General features: G+C 41.0%; 1 protein-coding gene across 4 annotated transcripts in view; it reads left to right on the top strand.

Annotated features, from left to right (window-relative positions):
- The window catches only part of TRABD (TraB domain containing), a 38,291-nt gene that overhangs the window by 11,008 nt on the left and 9,860 nt on the right, over positions 1–17,423 (top strand). For 2 of the 4 annotated variants that reach the window (XR_010302108.1, XM_064142420.1), the window contains 5 exons: positions 5,126–5,188; positions 7,310–7,388; positions 9,943–10,109; positions 11,056–11,196; positions 16,597–16,707. Coding sequence is in view for 3 of the 4 variants with exons in the window: in XM_064142420.1 (XP_063998490.1) it covers positions 5,165–5,188; positions 7,310–7,388; positions 9,943–10,109; positions 11,056–11,196; positions 16,597–16,707 (522 nt within the window). In the remaining variant the exon portion in view is untranslated. Of the gene's footprint in view, positions 1–5,125; positions 5,189–7,307; positions 7,389–9,017; positions 9,812–9,942; positions 10,110–11,055; positions 11,197–16,596; positions 16,708–17,423 lie in introns of those variants that run through there. The other 2 variants (XM_064142423.1, XM_064142421.1) reach the window with 2 other exon arrangements.

Genomic DNA, 17,423 nt, shown 5'->3' with positions numbered 1-17,423 from the left:
TTTTCCTTGTAGCAGTGAATTCTGAGAAACAGAAATGATTCCTAAACTTTGCCTAAAACCTGTGTATGTTTGGTTTATTTGGACAAGACAGAACTTTGGGTTGTGCAAGATTTTTTGGTGTTGCTGAAAACATTTTGGCAGCCTCTGGTATCAGCCACACCCAGAGGATGGTGGTAAATGGCTTCTTTTCAGCCTGACAAAGGAGGTCCCACAGGGACCTCTATTAGGCCTCGTGCCGTTTAATATCTCTTGAGTGATTTGGATGATGGAGTGAAGTGTACCCTGATGAAGTTTGCTGATGATGGTAAACTGAGTGGGGAAGTGGACTCTTAGAGACTGCAGAAGGACATGGATAGACTGGAAGAGTGGACTAACAAGAATGTTATGAAATTGAACAAAGAGAAATGTAAGGTCTTGCCTTCTACAGACAGCTGAAAATAGCCTCACAGTCACAGGACTTGGTTCTCATGGAAGTCTTCAGTCACCCTGCTATCTGTTGGGAAGGCCATATAGCCAGGCATGTACAGTCCAGGAGATTGCTCCAGTGGGATCTAGAGTCCAGTTCTGGGCTCTTCAGTTCAAGAAGGACAGAGGGTACAGTGACAGACTACAAAAATTATCATGGGACTAGAACGTCTCTTTCATGAGGAAAGGCTGAGGGATTTGAAGGAGGGAGGATCTTCTCAGTGTTTAGAAATACTTGTCAGGAGTCTTTTCAGGGCCAGTCTTTTCAGTGATGCTGAGTAAAAGGACAAGAGGTAATGGGCAGAAACTTTAGCATAGTAAGCTCCATCTAAACATGAGGAGGAAGTTCTTTACTTTGAGGGTGGTAGAGCACTGGAACGGGCTTCCTAGAGACGTGTAGAGTCTCTGTTTCTGGAATCATTCAAAACCTGTGTGCAAGTTGTCCTTTGCGACCTTCTGTAGGTGAACCTGCTCTGAAGGTCTTGGACTAGATGATCTCCAGAGGCCCCTTCCAGCCCCTATCATTCTGTGATTCTCTTTTGTGCCTGGGAAAACAAAATCCAGGAGTGCATCACAGGCTGAAATTTACCTGTCTGGAGAGCTCTGTGGAAAGGGACTTGGGGGTTCTGGTGAACAACAAGCTCAGTATAGGATCATGGAATAGTCTGGACTGGAAACAACCTCCAAAGGTCATCTGCTCCAACCCCATCCCCTGCAGTTAGCAGGGACATCATCAAATAGACCAGGTTGCTCAGAGCCCTGTCAAGCCTCACCTTGAATATCTCCAGGGATGGGCCCTGAGTGACCTGTTCCAGTGTTCCATCACTCTCATAGTAAAGAACCTGTTCCTAACATCCAATCTAAATCTACTCTATTTGGAAGCTGTTGCTCCTTGTTCTATCACCACAGGCCTTCATAATCAGTCTTTCTCCATCTTTCCTGTAGGCCCCCTTCAGGTACCAGAAGGCTGCTATTAGGTCTCATCAGAGCCACTTCTTCTCTAGGTTGAACAACCCCAGCTCCCTCAACCTGTCTTTGTAGCAGAGGTGCTTCAACCCTGTTGTGGGAGACGTGTGCTGGCTTGCCCAGACATGATCCTATGATTCCTTCCCTTTGCTGGGGGGGAGGAAGCAGAGTGCAGGGAGAAGACAAACTGCTTGGAGACACCCACTTTGAAGGTCCAAGATTTGCCCAGATTTGTTCCTCCCAAATAAGGGAAAGTAAGCTTTTGACTTCACCTAATATGGTCAAGTTTGGCAAAGTGCCATTCTGATTGGTGGATTTGTGTGGCCAAAGGAGCCATTACATTTGGGCAAAGCAATAACTAGGCCCTGCCACGTGCATGCTTTCTCTTTTGCTTTGCCCTGCCACATTATGCTCTGCTTTGTCCGCAATAACTCTCAAGACGCCGACAGAATTCCCTTCAAGCTTTGAGTACTGTCTGATACTATTTTGTGAGTAAATATTTAAAAGCCTGTCTCTAAGAAATTTTGTAACTAGATTTCATTGTGCCTTTCTGCCTTAGTAGCAGAAAGGAGCCTCTGAAGTCCCCTGATGGGCAAGAGATATAATTGAAACTAAGAACCTCTTTCCATTTTTAATGTTTGCATTTGCTAGTTATTGCTTGAAGTGTTCTAGTTTTGCCTGTTCCCTGTGTGTGTAAGTATCCAAACCATGTATTTTGAACATTGTAAGTAAGTTGTCTGGTGAGATTTAATGTTAATAGACAGTTTTCATAGTTATTAACAATCTTTACCTGGATATAAAAAATAATACAGATTATTAATTTTGCATGATTCATAACAACCCCCCTTATCATTTTCATGGCCCTCCTCTACGTCCTTCCCATATTGAGGGCTTCAGAGCTGGACACTGTTTTCCAGGTGAGGTCTCAGCAGAGCAAAGTGTCAGAATCAAGTCTCTGGATCTGGCCACACATCTTCTGATGCACTCCAGCATGTGATTGGCTTTCTGGGCTGCAAGCACATGCTGTCTGCTCATGCCCAGCTTCTTGTCTGTCAGCACCCCCAAGTCCTTTTCCACAGGACTCTTTCTGTTACCTCATCCCCTATTCTGTATCAAGGATTGTTCTGGCCCAGGTGCAGAACCCTGCACTTGCTTGCTCTTGTTGAACCTCATAAGATTCACCTCTTCGGCTTGTCTCTGGATGACATCCTATCCCTCTAGTGTATTGATAACACTGCTCAGCTTGGTGTCATCGGCAAAGTTACTGATAGTGCACTTGATCCCACCATCTGTATCACTGATAAAGTATTAAACAGCACAGGTCCCAGTGGGACCTCCTTTGTCAAGCCAAAAGGAGCCTGGGTTACATCAACAAGACAGTCTTCAGCAGAGATCCCACTCTACTCAGCACTTGTCAGGCCAGTCCTGGAATACTGCGTTCAGTTTTGCTTGTGTTACACAAAAATTATGGAGACAGGTTGGAAAAGTCCAGAGAAGGGCCACAGAGATGATAGAAGGACTACAAATCCATTAATATGAAGAAAGCCTGAGAGAAATGGGTTTGTTCAGTCATGAGGAAAGAAGGCTATGGAGTGACCTTATTGCCATATTCCAGTATTTAAAGAGTGGCTTCAAAGAAGATCATAGAATCAGCTAGGTTGGAAGAGACCTCCAAGATCATCCAGTCCAACCTATCACCCCAGCCCTAAACAATCAACTAGACCATGGCACTAAGTGCCTCATCCAGTCTTTTCTTGAACAATTCCAGGGATGGCAACTCCACCAGCTCCCTGGGCAGCCCATTCCAATGACAAATCACTCTCTCTGTCACAAAATTCATCCTAACATCCAGCCTATACCTCCCCTGGCACAACTTGAGACTGTGTCCCCTTGTTCTGTTGCTGGTTGTCTGGGAAAAGAGACCAATCCCCACCTGCCTACAGCCTCCCTTCAGGTGGTTGTAGACAGCAATGAAGTCACCCCATAGCCTCCTCTTCTCCAGGCTAAACACCCCCAGTTCCCTCAGCCTCTCCTTGTAAGGTTTGTGTTCCAGGCCTCACACCAGCTTTGTCGCCCTTCTCTGGACATGTTCCAGCACCTCAACATCTCTCTTAAATTGAGGAGCCCAGAACTGGACACAGTACTCAAGGTGTGGCCTGACCAGTGCTGACCACAGGGAAGAATAATCTCCCTTGTCCTACTGGCCACACTGTTCCTGATGTAGGCCAGGATGCCACTGGCTTTCTTGGCCACCTGGGCACACTGCTAGCTCATGTTCAGCTACTATCTACCAGTACCCCCAGGTCCCTTTCTTCCTGGCTGCTCTCCAGCCACTCTGTCCCCAGCCTGTAGCACTGCCTGGGGTTGTGGCCAAAGTGTGGAACCCTGCACTTGGCCTTGTTAAATCTCATCCCATTGGCCTCTGCCCACCCATCCACCTTGTCAAGGTCCCTTTGCAAGGACATCTCCTTTAGAATGAAATGCAATCTAGAGATTTATTTCAAATCCTTTCATTACTTCAGGAACTGAAAACACAGGACAAAATTACACCTATCCAGCCTGTTTAGGTCTCTCTGCAGGGCTCTCCTACCCTCTAGCAGATCAACACCTGCACCTAGCTTGGTGTTATCTGCAAACTTATTGATGCTGGACTCAATCTCCTCATCCAGATCATCAGTAAAGATATTGAACAGGACTGGGCCCAGCACTGATCCTTGGGGAACACCACTAGTGACTGGCTGCCAACTGGATGTGGCACCATTCACCATCACTCTCTGGGCCTGGCCTTCCAGACAGTTCTTGACCCATATCAGAGTGAATCTGTCCAAGCCACGAGCTGCCAGCTTTGCCAGGAGCTTGTTGTGGCAGACAGTGTCAGAGGCTTTGCTGAAGTCCAGGTGGACTACATCTGCAGCCTTCCCCACATTCACCAGGCAGGTAACCTGATCATAAGAGGAGATCAGGTTGGTGAGACAGGACCTGCCCTTCCTAAATTCATGCTGTCTGGGCCTGATGCCTTGGCCATCCTGTAGGTGGAGGCTCCCTTTTTACAAGGAGTCACCTGGAAAAGACAGGAGATAACGGATGCATATTCTTCTTGGGGAGATTCCAACTGGGCACAAGAGGAACATTTTTGACAATGAGAACATTGAAATAATCTCCTCAGGGAAGTGATGGATTCCCCAACATTGGATCATTTTAAGATTCAGCTGGACCTGGGTTTGGACCATCTTGTCCAGACCATGCTTTTGCCAAGAAAGGTTGGACCAGATGATCCTTGAGTTCCTTTCCAACCTGTTATTCTGTGATATGATTCTATGGTTATGAATGATCTGGAGGAAAAAAGGTGTTTTTGCAGAATCTAAGACAAAAAAAAAGGCAAATTCTTGGTTCCACGTGTGATTCCACCCTTCTTTGTCAGAGTTAATAGAACAACTGGATTGGAACAGGCTAGTTTTAACCTACTGATGTAGGGGGAATGTATTGGGGGATTTTTGTTGTGCAGTGGAGTTGAAAAGGTAGCATATATGTATATTCAGTTTACCATTTCTGTTACTTTCACCTTATGGATTGTAGAGGCACCTCTGCACTTCCCCCATTCCCCACAGCCCCTCTCCTCTCCTTTACAGTTCTTAAATATTCTGGGTTATGCCATTAAATTTTAATTTCCTTCCATTTTTTCCACTTCTTGCAGTTCTTGTGTGGTTGGTGAAAAAAAGCCTACGCTGCACGGATGCAAAAGGAGCAACAGCCTGAGGTAGGGCTTGGAGCTAAAGTGTTTTTTTTTTCTTAGTGGAATTGCAAGGAGGATGAAGACTGAGTCAGGTTCTCCTACGCATACTGATGGAAGGTCTGCAAAGTCAAAAGGCTAAGATGACTAGTGTGAGATCCTTTTTAAAACAGAGGGATAGTGGGAACTGAGCATGCTTTTTTGGCCACATTTAGTTTTTTTTCACGATTCTTTTCCCTGTGATTATGAAAGCTAGAAAAGGTGTTTTGTTATTAATTTATTTGCAAGTGGAGAATTGCAGAAGATAGCCTAACTTATGAGCTTAAACCTTTAGGAGGAAAAAATGTCTTGTGAGCAAATTACACAAATTGATTGTATGCAAATGATGTCACCGTTAAGTAGCTTGCCAAATTAAACATGAGGTGATTATTTTTTCCTATCCTTTATGTTCCTTTTCTTCTCCTTTTGTATACAAAGATATCAAACCCATTTTCTGGTGTAATAGGTGAAGCTGAGGAAATGTTTTTCTTGAGAGGTCCAAGTCCATTTAGTTAATCACAAAACAAATGAAAACCAATCGAAAAAAAAGGCTCCAGTGTTGTAATGTTGCTATAATGACAAAGCCAGCATAAGGAATAAATCCTGCCACTTACGTTACAGATGGGTACCTTTTTTTTCCCAAATATATTTGTGACTAAAGTTATATGTCCAAACTATATGTTGTGATCAAAAGCTGAGCTGGTGTAAAATTAGGTTTGTGAATGTAATTGCAGTTTGCGGTGTAATCACAGTTTGCAGTTGTCACTGATCAGCCTTTTGCTTTGTAGTGAAAGAATGATATGTTGCTGTGAATGTTTTAAGCTTTGCACCATAAAGCTGTTGTACTTTCTGGTCTTGCTTCATGAAATGTACAGTAATTTTTGCCGTGCCCTCCTTGGGGCCAAAGTGAGACACCTAGTATTTATTATCTGGAAATTACTGTTTGGCATAATGGAATGCAAGGAGAAATTAATCACTATTGTTGAAAGCTCTTAGCAATTGGATGTGCTTTGTACAGTCCTGTTTTAAATGTTGCCAGGTTAAGTACAAAGTAAATAAATCAATCATTCTAGCTAAGAAGCTTACACCCTTCAGGAAAGGTTGGCTGCCTGCTTGCTAACTCTATACTGCCTTTCATTTGGAAGGTTCTCTCTCTTTTTTTTTTTTTTTTTAATTTATTGTGATTCAAGAATTCAAAATTCTACCATCAATCAACCTGATTCAACTTCAATTTAAAAATGTTGCCTAAGAACAGTTTATAGTTGAGCTTTCCCTAGTTCTTAAGTGTTTCTTTCCTGCACTTACTGTACCTCTTTGGCTAGGATGACATAGGCTGAATCACTGGGATTGGTTGAATTCTACACATAGGTTTGGAAACTTGCCTGCTAGTTAAAGATTTTGTTAGTCGAAGACCTGCCTCATTTACCTCTTATGGATAATACCTAAAAGTCGGTCTTTGGGAATCTTCTTAATGCCCTTCTGATTTGGAGAAGAAAACTGTGCAGCAGATGCTTTGCATCTTTTTTACTTTGAATTTGAATATATATATATATATATAATATAGTCAACATACACAAACTTAATCCCTTTGGGTTTGCTTATTGTGTTATTACCCTACACTTATTGCAAGGGAATGAAATACTTAAATGCAGTGTTCTAGAATGGACGTGTATATTCTTGTGAGCGATGACTCCTAACAGACTAATGTTGGCTGGTAGTTGAGTCAGATGGACCATCTAATAAATGGCAATGGTATTTATTATAATCAACGTGTGGTTTAGCTTCCAACACAGAAAATGCTAGTGTTAGAAATAAATGTATGATTTTTATACTAGAATCATTTTTTTTTAAAATTCCATGTAAGGTATAGATACTACCTTTTAAGTAAGTTAAGATAAGATAGATTTTAACATGGTTTTTCTCATTCTTACCCAACTAGGAGAAAAACAATACTAAACTCAGATATTTTGAACTGTTGACACTGCTTTTAAATTATTTACTTACTTGAATATTGTATGTAGATTCAAATTGAGAAAACTCACAAGGGGAAAGAGGTATTAAAACATTTCATTATAATTCCCAACCTCCTTTTGAATTTGTTTCACACAGGCTGCTGCAGATCAAATGTCCTCCTCTGATGCACCAGAAGATGGCCCAAAGGAAACATCAAATGTATCGCAGAATATCTGTATGTTTCTGGTTTGGCTGGGGCGGGTATATCATGTTGGAAGTATATTAAGCTTAAAGTCCATGATTTTTCCTTGCCTAATAAGAATGTGGCTGTTAGAACAAAAGGGAGATGTGAATGAGGTTATATCTGATTAAACTAGTCTTGATTTGCAGAAGAGCCCAGTTGCATAAACCAAATTGTCAATTTTCAGTTTGCTGTGCTCATGTCTTCAAAAAACTGTTTTTTTTATGTAATAGATCTTCCTGGGTATTGTTTTAAGCTGAGTTGTTGCTCTGTAAGACAGAGATGTACAAGGATTTGCTTTGCTTTTCTGGCATCCAGTGTTGTGATGTTGAATCAGTTGTCCCAGATGGAATAGTTTGCCTGTGCTAGCACGATAGTCATTTGATATGGAAGCCAAAGCTGCAGCACGCAGGAATAGAAGTATTTCAGCAAATACTGTCTTGTGAAGCCTGGGAGGAATATCAGTCCCTACCATTCTTTCTCTGAGAAAGGAACACTTCTTAGGATTTACTTTGCATTTATTTTTATGTCATTGTGTTGTTAATGTATATGATGCTTATTTTGAACATCAGGAGCATTCAGGTTGTGTCTTCTGGCAAGTAAAGTTCTGAACCACCTTAGGGCAAATTAGTGTGTAACAGCAACATTACTGTAATGCTGAAGTTGCTGAATAATCCCTAGAGATCACAAATTCCAGAAATAACAATCTTGGGAGCAAATAGAGCCTTGACTAAAGCTATGGGAAAAGCATTCAGATCTAAAAAAAGTAGATTTTTTTTTTTGTGTGTTGCCTTTTTCTCCAGATAGAGAGGTTGGTTTAATAAAAACTTTAGCCACTCCTGAGAATGTTTAACTTGATCATGCCCTTAAATGATAACATATGTTACTGCAGTGTTGCAGCAGTTTTTCTTCACATGAAACATTATTCGGACCAGTTCTGAATATATGTGTGAGGTGAAGACTTGAAAAATTAATAGACATTAAATTCTTTTAAGAGTATTTGGGAATACATAGAAACTACTTTAAAATGGGGTATCTGTGCTATAAATGACTCTAGACTGTGAGAGTATTTGGGGAAGGTATGATTCACACTTCCCCATTTCTTACCTTCTTCATTAGATACCCACTGCTACCATTGTGGGAAGCAGGATATTTGCTTAAGTAGATTCTGGCTCGTGTACTGTGACTGCTTTTATGATTGTGTGACTTGGACTGTACTAAAATGCAACAGCCTGACCTCCTTTTCTTCCTTTTACAGTCGTGTTTTCCCCACCCCACCTCCCCACCTTAGCATTACTGTTTTGGCAGCAACGTGGTCTTAGATCAGACCATACTGACTGCAGCTCAGATTCTTGGGTATTGACCATGAAGTAGTATGCTGCTAAAAACTAAGAAGAATGTTGGAGTGTGGATTTTTGGGGTATTTTGTGGGTTTTTTGACATAAAATCTTGAGATGAGTATTTGCGGGACAGATTTGGGGCCAGAGCCACGCAGGTCAACCAGACTGGTGAAACGAATAAATGTATGGTAGGAGGCTGTAATTTATCTGCGTCTTTGACATCCTGCCTGCAAACTGTTTACTAACCTTTTTTTTCTTTCCTGGGATTATGATCCTATTCCAGGCTTCTGGACCACTTGAGACCTCTGCTAACTTGTGCAGCAGCTTGCCAAAGAAAGAGAGTTGGTTGGAAACAAAACTCTGCTTTCCTGCTTGATCCTTTTTTCCTTTTTTCTTAAGATACATTACAAATTAAAGATGACGTAATTCAAAGTTACTGGTTTTTTCTATTGATGTAAAACTGAAGCTTCTCTATCTCAGTTGATGAGGCTTTCTGGCATTTAACAAGCAACTGTGATGGAGCTGACAGATCTTCCAGTTTTCCATGGCAAGTTTAACATAGATAGGCTAAACTCATGTTGTACTGTTTAGTCTTAAATAGTTTGTTGTTGAAACTAGAAAAGGAGTGTTTGGTTTCCTGACCTGAATACCTCCTAAGATTTAATTTTCAATTGTATACATATCCCTAATATGTTAACCACAGAAAAGACTAAGATTGGTAGCCCTGTAGGTGCCCTGTATTTGCCAGTATGTGTAGGTGACTTTACCGGGGTACTTACACCACTGTACATGTGTTGCTGTTGTTTATATGGATTAAATCCCCAAACAGATGGTTTTGGTTTAGAATTTAAAACATGCTATTTCATTTTTCCCCTTTAAATTTAGTGTATACCTTTTCTAAGTACTCTTTGCTTCTCTGTCCGCCTCACTTGCCACACAGCTTCTCTCTTTCCCTTACTGAACTACGTGGACAACCTGTCCCAGTGTCCACAGGGTAGGAAACCTGGACTGAGACCTATGCTTGGAGGCAGCCTCTCCAGTGGTGGCACTCTCAATGATGTAGCCTCAAAACTGAATGTAAGATTACAGTGATAAGTCAATGGCCTTTTAGCTCTACTCTGATGTTTAGTGGTGACAATTTTTTTTTCTGTTTTACTTACCTGCACTTTATAGTCATGGTTTTTTTCCTATTTTTCTTTACATTATAGCTGATGCAGATGCATTTAAAATTCTCCTGGAGATGAAGATGAAGAAGAGGCAGAAAAAGCCTGCTTTACCAAGCACTGTGACTGAGCTCAGCACTGAGGATGGTTCTAAAGTATATGTAGTTGGGACAGCCCACTTCAGTGACAGCAGCAAAAAGGATGTAGTGAAGGTAAATAGTAAGCGGAAGCCCTTCAGCAGCATATTTAGGATGTTCTCAATTTACCATTAAGTAGAGTGAAGTCTGTCTCCCTGACTTGGTTCTCTTCTGTAACCTCCAGACTCTTTCTCGCATTGGCTGTTAGAGGGCTAACAGCCCTGTGGGATTAGATAGGAATAGTATAGTAATTTATTTTTTGATAGAATACATTGCTCTCTCATGTAAAATACTTTTGTTTGTCCTTAAACAGCCAATACAAATATAAATGTTACAAGTCGAAGATTGCTAATGAAGATTACATTGCCTGACACAATAACAGTATCACATTGCACCAACAGCACATACTCTGGTTATTGTATACTCACTGTGATGAGGATGTGCTAAGATGCAAATTCTAGAACAGAAACAAGTTGTTTGTGCCTGGGGTGTATAATACTGAGCTGTAAAACCATGCCTCCCCAAACTTGATTTCCTTCTCAAGATGGAAATAGCTCCAAAGCTCTGGTGAAAGCAGAAACTGTTTCATACTGTACTTTACCCAAAGTCTGCAGTTTAGAGTGGCTTTATTCTCTAGAAGCAAGAGATGGAGGAATCTTGTGCAAGAACATTCAACCATGGTTCTTAAAAGCTTATTCCAACTCAGACTGCAAATGATTGCAGAGTATATTCAAAGGAACTTTGTGAAATGTAAAGAATTTTCTCACCTCTTCCCAGCACAATGTGTCCTCAGTCTTGCTGTTCCAAAATATCCACTAACTAAAGCATTTTATTGTCTTTTTCCTCAGTGTTTTTCTCAATACATACCTATTTAGAGAAGCATTATTTACTCTTTCTTGTTTCTTTTAATTTAAAATGATTGCTGGAATGTGCTTTTATTAAGTCCCTTTTCTCATTAAAGTATTGTTGTTGGCTGCATTTCTGTTTAATCTTTCCTACTGGTGTAAATTATCTTTTTCAGACAATACAAGAAGTGCAGCCTGATGTAGTTGTGGTGGAACTATGCCAGTACAGAGTTTCCATGTTAAAAATGGATGAAAAGACGTTACTAAAAGAAGCCAAAGAAATAAATCTGGAAAAACTTCAACAAGCTATAAAGCAGGTATTATTCCCACAGTGAGAATGCAGAAGTTTCTGTTAAGAGCAGCTTGTCAAATTGCAACCAAAACTACTGTTTCCACTAGCTGGAAGCATAATACTGTTCACCTAAGTGGGAGTACCATTACAGTGGCAAACTTTATTTCAGCTGAAGTATTGAGTGATTCTGTTCCACAACAATACTGCTTGTGCAGTTGTTTGCATCAGCAGGAATGCTTCTGGATTTAACAGTTGCTCCATTTGTGGGACACAAGTCTAACTTCGTTATTGTAGTGCTTTTTAAGATATTGCTACAGCTATTGAAAGCTTGTATCACAGCTATTTATAAAGCACTTAATTTTTACATAGTCTGTCATGGTTTGTTCAGTATTTCTTCTTCATCCTAGTGTGTTGCTCTTTTTTGAAATTCTCATAATACTTTTTTTCAGTAGTTTCTAATTGACAGTAGGCCTTGAGAGAGATTTTTAAAAGCTTGGGCTGAAGAGTGTTGTATTTGATCAGATTTTAACTGCTCTGGCAGTTTTGATATGTGGGGTGTGTTCTGTATTTTTTGGGGTTTGTCTGGTTAGTTTGTACTTAGGTAATTTTAAGCTAGACACAGTGAAACAGCACAAAGTTGACTTAAAAATGACAGGACATTTGATAGGAACAGCAGTATGTGGTCTGTTCTAAGAACAGAACAGTTTCCAGTGTGCAGTTGAATGAGCAGATTAATAGGTTATTTTGGTTGTGTGGTAGTTATATGCTGGAATTGGTTTATTGATGCAAGTGGGGAATTACCAGTGTTGCACCCCTCATAAGAATGTAATCCGCATTCATGCGCAAGTGCACCAACTAGGGACTCATCTACTTGTGTGTTTGTGCACATAATGTCTCAGAGCAGGCTTTCCGACTCACAGAGTTAGGCAATAAGGTCTTTCCTCTTTTCTTTATTTATGCTCTGTCAAAGGAAAGAACATTGCAAAACATTTGCATACTGCATGAATTGCTGCATCCATCTTTTAGGTACAGTGTCTAGTTCTGATGCGTGTAGTGGAAAGGATGCCTGTTCACAACAACTGGAGCAGCATAGCTGGGGTTGTCTGACCTATTCAACAAGCACAGAAGCCTTTTCTCCTTTTTTTTTTTTTTAATAATATCAGAGCTAAATGAAATGTTTCACTATTAAGAAAAGAACTGATATATTTTTTTTTCTCTAAGGTAAATTCATGTCAGTGGCTTTGTAATTAGCACTTCCTACCAGGACTTGAAGTGCTCTTATATGCAGACAGTAGGAAACAACTATGTTGACTCCAAAGCCAAACCGTAATGCAAAGATCCTGCCTGTTGTTGCAGCTCAATCTCAGCCTCCTTTGTCGCCAGGGACAATATAGATAGCAAAATGTGGGTGTTGCACTTTTTTAAATAACAGTTCCTAGTCTGTAGCCTCAAATAAAAAAAATCACCAAACCCTGAAACCCAAATGAACAAACAAATGATAACAAAACCGCAACACCACAAAACCGACAAAAATATATATATTAAAAAAAAAAAAAAAACCACAACCCAAACACATAACAAACCTCCCAACCCTTCACCTTTGATTCAGTAGCAGCATAGGTCATATAGGGAAAACCAGGAAAGGCAACTCTTATGATAAATTATAGTGCCTTTGTCTTTCTCTGTTTAAAAGTTGGTTAGTCATGCTTCACTTGTCCTCTCATTGGAATATGCATTCAGGCCCAAAAGTTACACCAGAAGTTGCAACTGTTTGTGACTTTTATCATTTAGCATCAGATTTGGAAAAGAAAACTCCGTCTTCTCTACTCACTTGTACAAATCCTAAGCAGTAAAATTACATTTCATTGATCTGAACTTAAGTTGGATCACAGGATGTTAGGGTTTGGAAGGGACCTCTGGAAATCTTCAAATCCAACTCCTCCTGCCAGAGCAGGACCATGTAGTCTATCCCAGGACACACAGGAAGGCATCCAGACAGGTCTTGAAAATCTCCAGAGGAGACTCCACTTTACCCTTACAGTAAAGAAGTTCTTCCTCATGTTGAGGTGGAACTTCGTGTGATGCAGTTTTACATCTGTCGCCCCTTGTCCTATCACAAGGTGCAAGTGAGAAGAGGTTATCCCTTCCTTCTTGACAGCCAACCCTCATATATTTATGTATCTCTATTAGATCCCTTCTCAGTCTTCTCCTCTCCAGACTACAAAGCCCCAGGTCTCTCAGCTTTTCTTCATAAGGCAGTGCTCCAGTCCCTTAATGATCCTTGTAGCCCCCCACTGGACTCTCTGAAGTAGATCCCTCTCTGCTGTGTTTTTTAGAGAGCCAACAGAATAAGACTCTCAGGTGAATTGTAAAGAACAACAGAATTATATTTGAAAAGAAAGATACAGAAAAATTACAGAAAATATACAGCAGTTCATAGCAACCCCCTTAAGTCTTCCCCATACCTGAAACTAAATCTACAATCCCCAGTGCTCCTTTTCTTCCCTCACCAGTGCCTCTGCAGCCCTAACCAGGCCTACTCCCTACATGTTTACCTGGATACGTAGCTCCTGCCAGAGACAGCAGGCAGGAGGGATAGAAAAAAGAGCACGAGCTGTCCTCGCCGTGAGCTTCATAGAGATAGCAGAATTATGGGATTGGATAACAATTTTACAACTCCTCTAGGCCCTAGAGGATTTTTTTAACCCTTTAGTTCCTAGCCTACAACACTGTCCCTCTTGAACTGGAGAGCCCAGAACTGGATGCAGTATTCCAGGTGAAGCCTCACTAGGGCAGAGTAGAGGGGGAGGAGATCCTCGATCTGCTGGACGCACAGTTTTTAATACACCCCAGGATATCATTTGCCTTCTTGGCCACAAGGGCACATGGATAACTTGTCCACCAGGATTACCAGGCACTTCTGCATGAGGCTGCTCTCTAGCAGATCACCTCCTAACCTGTACCAGTGCAGTTTATTGTTCCTTCCCGGGAAGTCTGCACTTATCCTAACCTCATAAGATTCCTCTTTGCCTCGCTCTCCAGTCAGTCCAAGTCTTGCTGAATGGCCACACTGTATCCAGGTGTGTCATGCGAGCCTCCCAGCTTGGTCTATAGTTGCCCGGAACCCTTTCCTTGCCCTTTTTGAAGATACTGAGCAGAGTGTTAGTATGAAACTGTGACACGATTGCAAAGGGTGGTGATATTTACAGTTTATCAAGAAGCTGTCACAGGTTTAAAACAACCTTCCTTCAGTCCCTCCTTGTCTTTCAAAACAGTTGTTTGCAGGGAACTACCTCTTCGCTTTCCATTAAGCGAAGCAATAGTGTAGACTGGTATCTGGTTCAAATGCAGATTGCTGACTTAAACCAAACTAGTAAGACAGGTTTTGTCTTGTATTCTTTCATGGCTTCCTGTTTCCACTATCCCTTCTGTATCCATACCATGACTATGTTGCAAATTGAACACAGCTTGCTATTTTGGCAGCATCATGCCCCTATATGACTGTATGATTGCTGGTTCTGACAAAGAGGAGTTGAGAAACCTTGTCCTGGCACAAAAGAGAAAATGGGCTGGTGAGCAAAATCTTAGCTCAGCCTTGCTGTTTAAACCTACTCCATTATGTTGAAGTTAGGTAACTTCAGGAATATATTTTAATGTTGGGCTTTTTTAATGCTTCTGGCCAGTGAAAAAGCTCTCATTTTGCACCATATAATACAGCCCTTCATGTTTAGGTACTGTACAGGATTGTCCCATTACATAAAATAGACATAATGTGAATTGGTAGATGAAAAGTGCATGCAAATGTGGAAGAGTGGGCTGCTATCGCCTGCTGCCTTCACTGGCACTTTAAAGTCTGTCCTCTATTTGCAACAGTAAGAAAACTAGTTCCAAATGGACATCAGGTGGCAAGGTTGTATTTACACAAGGCTCTAACAATGGAAATTAGGGATTACAAAAGAAAAAAAAAGCCCAGGGAACTAAAATACAAACGGTTTGTTTCTGGCCACAGTTGAGTAGTTAGTGCTGGATCTGTGACATGTTATACAGTTGAAGAATAGTGTCAGGGTCTCCTCCTTAGGCTGTATTCTCATATGTAGTACAGCCATTTTTGTGCTGAGTCCAGTGAAAGATTTATCTGCTTCAGAAGCCCTATGACAGCTACCAATAGCAGATTACAGCAGGCAGTCATACTTTGCCTGAATATTTTCACTTCCTGTCCTTTTCTCTGCCTTCATGCTAGCCACATCGTCTAATAGAGTGTATCTTTCTCCTTTCCCAAGCTTCATGAGTATTTAGTATGTTTAATCTTTGTTCAGAATTTCTTAGTACATTTTATAGTTTAAGTATCTTGTTTTCAAGACAGGAGTCAGCTGAAGATTGCACAGCAGCACACTGATGTTTCTGTTGTGTTCCTTTCCTGTTAGTTCCTCTCACTCTTCTTGCTCTCTGAATAGTATTGAACCTTGGTTTAATAAAACTGGTAATTTGCCTTCTCTTGTGTGCTGCATCCCTCTCCCTATGTCATTAATCATAGAGTACTAGGTTGGAAGGGAACTCAAAGATCATCTGATCCAACTTTTCTTGACAAAAGCACGGTCTAGACAAGGTGGCCTAAGACCCTCTCCAGCTGAGTCTTGAAAATGTCTGATGTGTCCACTGCTTTCCCAGGAGATTATTCCAATGGCTGATTGACCTCCTTGCTAAAAACATTCCTCTTGTGTCCATTCAGAATCTCCCCAGGAGTAACTTGCACTCCTTATGCTTTGTCTTCTCCAAGTGATACTTTGTAAAAAAAGGATCCTCAGTCTTCTTTTTACCCACTCTGTAAATTCTGGAATATGACAATAAGGGGACTGTGAGGTCTTTTCTAAGGTCTCGCATGCTGAAGTCATGCAAGCAATTTCTTGTGCAACACCAGATTCTCTCTGTGTCTGTTAACCTAACCCAGAATTCTGGAGGTGCATTTATGATTAGACCACTACCTATTTCCCTTTTGATATCCCTATAACATGGCATTTACTGCACGTTCAATTGGTTGTGCTCTCCTGGCCCTTTTTTGAGGTGACAAAAGCAAGAAAAGCTGAATTCATGGTGTGACCTGTTTTACTGCTCAGTTGTTTAGACACTTTCTTGGACAAAGTTGTGTAAATATATTCTGAAATAAGTCCATTTGCCCTCCTTTGTTTTCTCACCTTTGCTACACATTTTTGTGAAAAGGGAGACTACTTTGGCCACACGCTGAAGTGTTAAGCTGCTTCACAACACAAACTGAAATAAAAGAGGTAGCCTCAGTGCTGCTTCTTCGCTATGATAATTAATGTGGGTTTTTTCATGAGTGCAAACAATGTGGTGTTCTGAGAAATTCCCACAGCTTGTTGATTTGTTTATTTGTTTGTTTTGTTTCTTTCTTTCCCTCTTCTGCCAGAATGGAGTGATGTCTGGATTGATGCAAATGCTGCTTCTGAAAGTCTCTGCACACATCACAGAACAGCTGGGAATGGCCCCAGGAGGAGAATTCAGAGAGGCTTTCAAAGAGGTGTGAACTTGAAATGTTTTTTCTGAGGTGAAATTACTACTCTTTTGCTCCCAGAGTCAACCATAATAAAACCATTTGTTAATGAGTAGAAAGGAGCACTCTGGACATAGTTGTGCATATGAAGTACTATCATCTTTGACTTCAAAATGTACTTGAAAGTACAGATGTTTGTACCCTTAAGTGCCATGAAAGTAATTCCAAAAAGGCTTCAAATGATAAGCAGTTTTCCTGATACTGTTTTCATATGATGACTAATTTGTTCCTGTTAAAGAATTGCATTTGAATCCTGGATATGGATTTTGGTCCCCCTGTTGGTGCTGTCAGGCTGTGAAAACCATCTTGATAAAGCAATCATAGAATCAGCCAGGTTGAAAGAGACCTCCAAGATCATCCAGTCCAACCCATCACCCCAGCCCTAAACAATCAACTAGACCATGGTACTAAGTGCCTCATCCAGTCTTTTCTTGAACACCTCCAGGGACGGTGCCTCCACCACCTCCCTGGGCAGCCCATTCCAATGGCAAATCACTCTCTCTGGCAAGAACTTCCTCCTAACATCCACCCTATACCTCCCCTAGCACAACTTGATAATATTTACACATTCATCGAAAAGATTACTTAGGGAAGTGAAATTTCTTACAGGTCTGTTAATCTTCTCTGGTCTTTTCATGTTCCCTTTTGTACTACTTGCAAATGTGATATACTGGGAAGTAAAT

This window comes from Pogoniulus pusillus, chromosome 4 (genome assembly GCF_015220805.1).
Source record: "Pogoniulus pusillus isolate bPogPus1 chromosome 4, bPogPus1.pri, whole genome shotgun sequence".
In the NCBI taxonomy this organism is placed as follows: domain Eukaryota; kingdom Metazoa; phylum Chordata; class Aves; order Piciformes; family Lybiidae; genus Pogoniulus; species Pogoniulus pusillus.
This window is presented reverse-complemented; position numbering and strand designations above follow the sequence as displayed.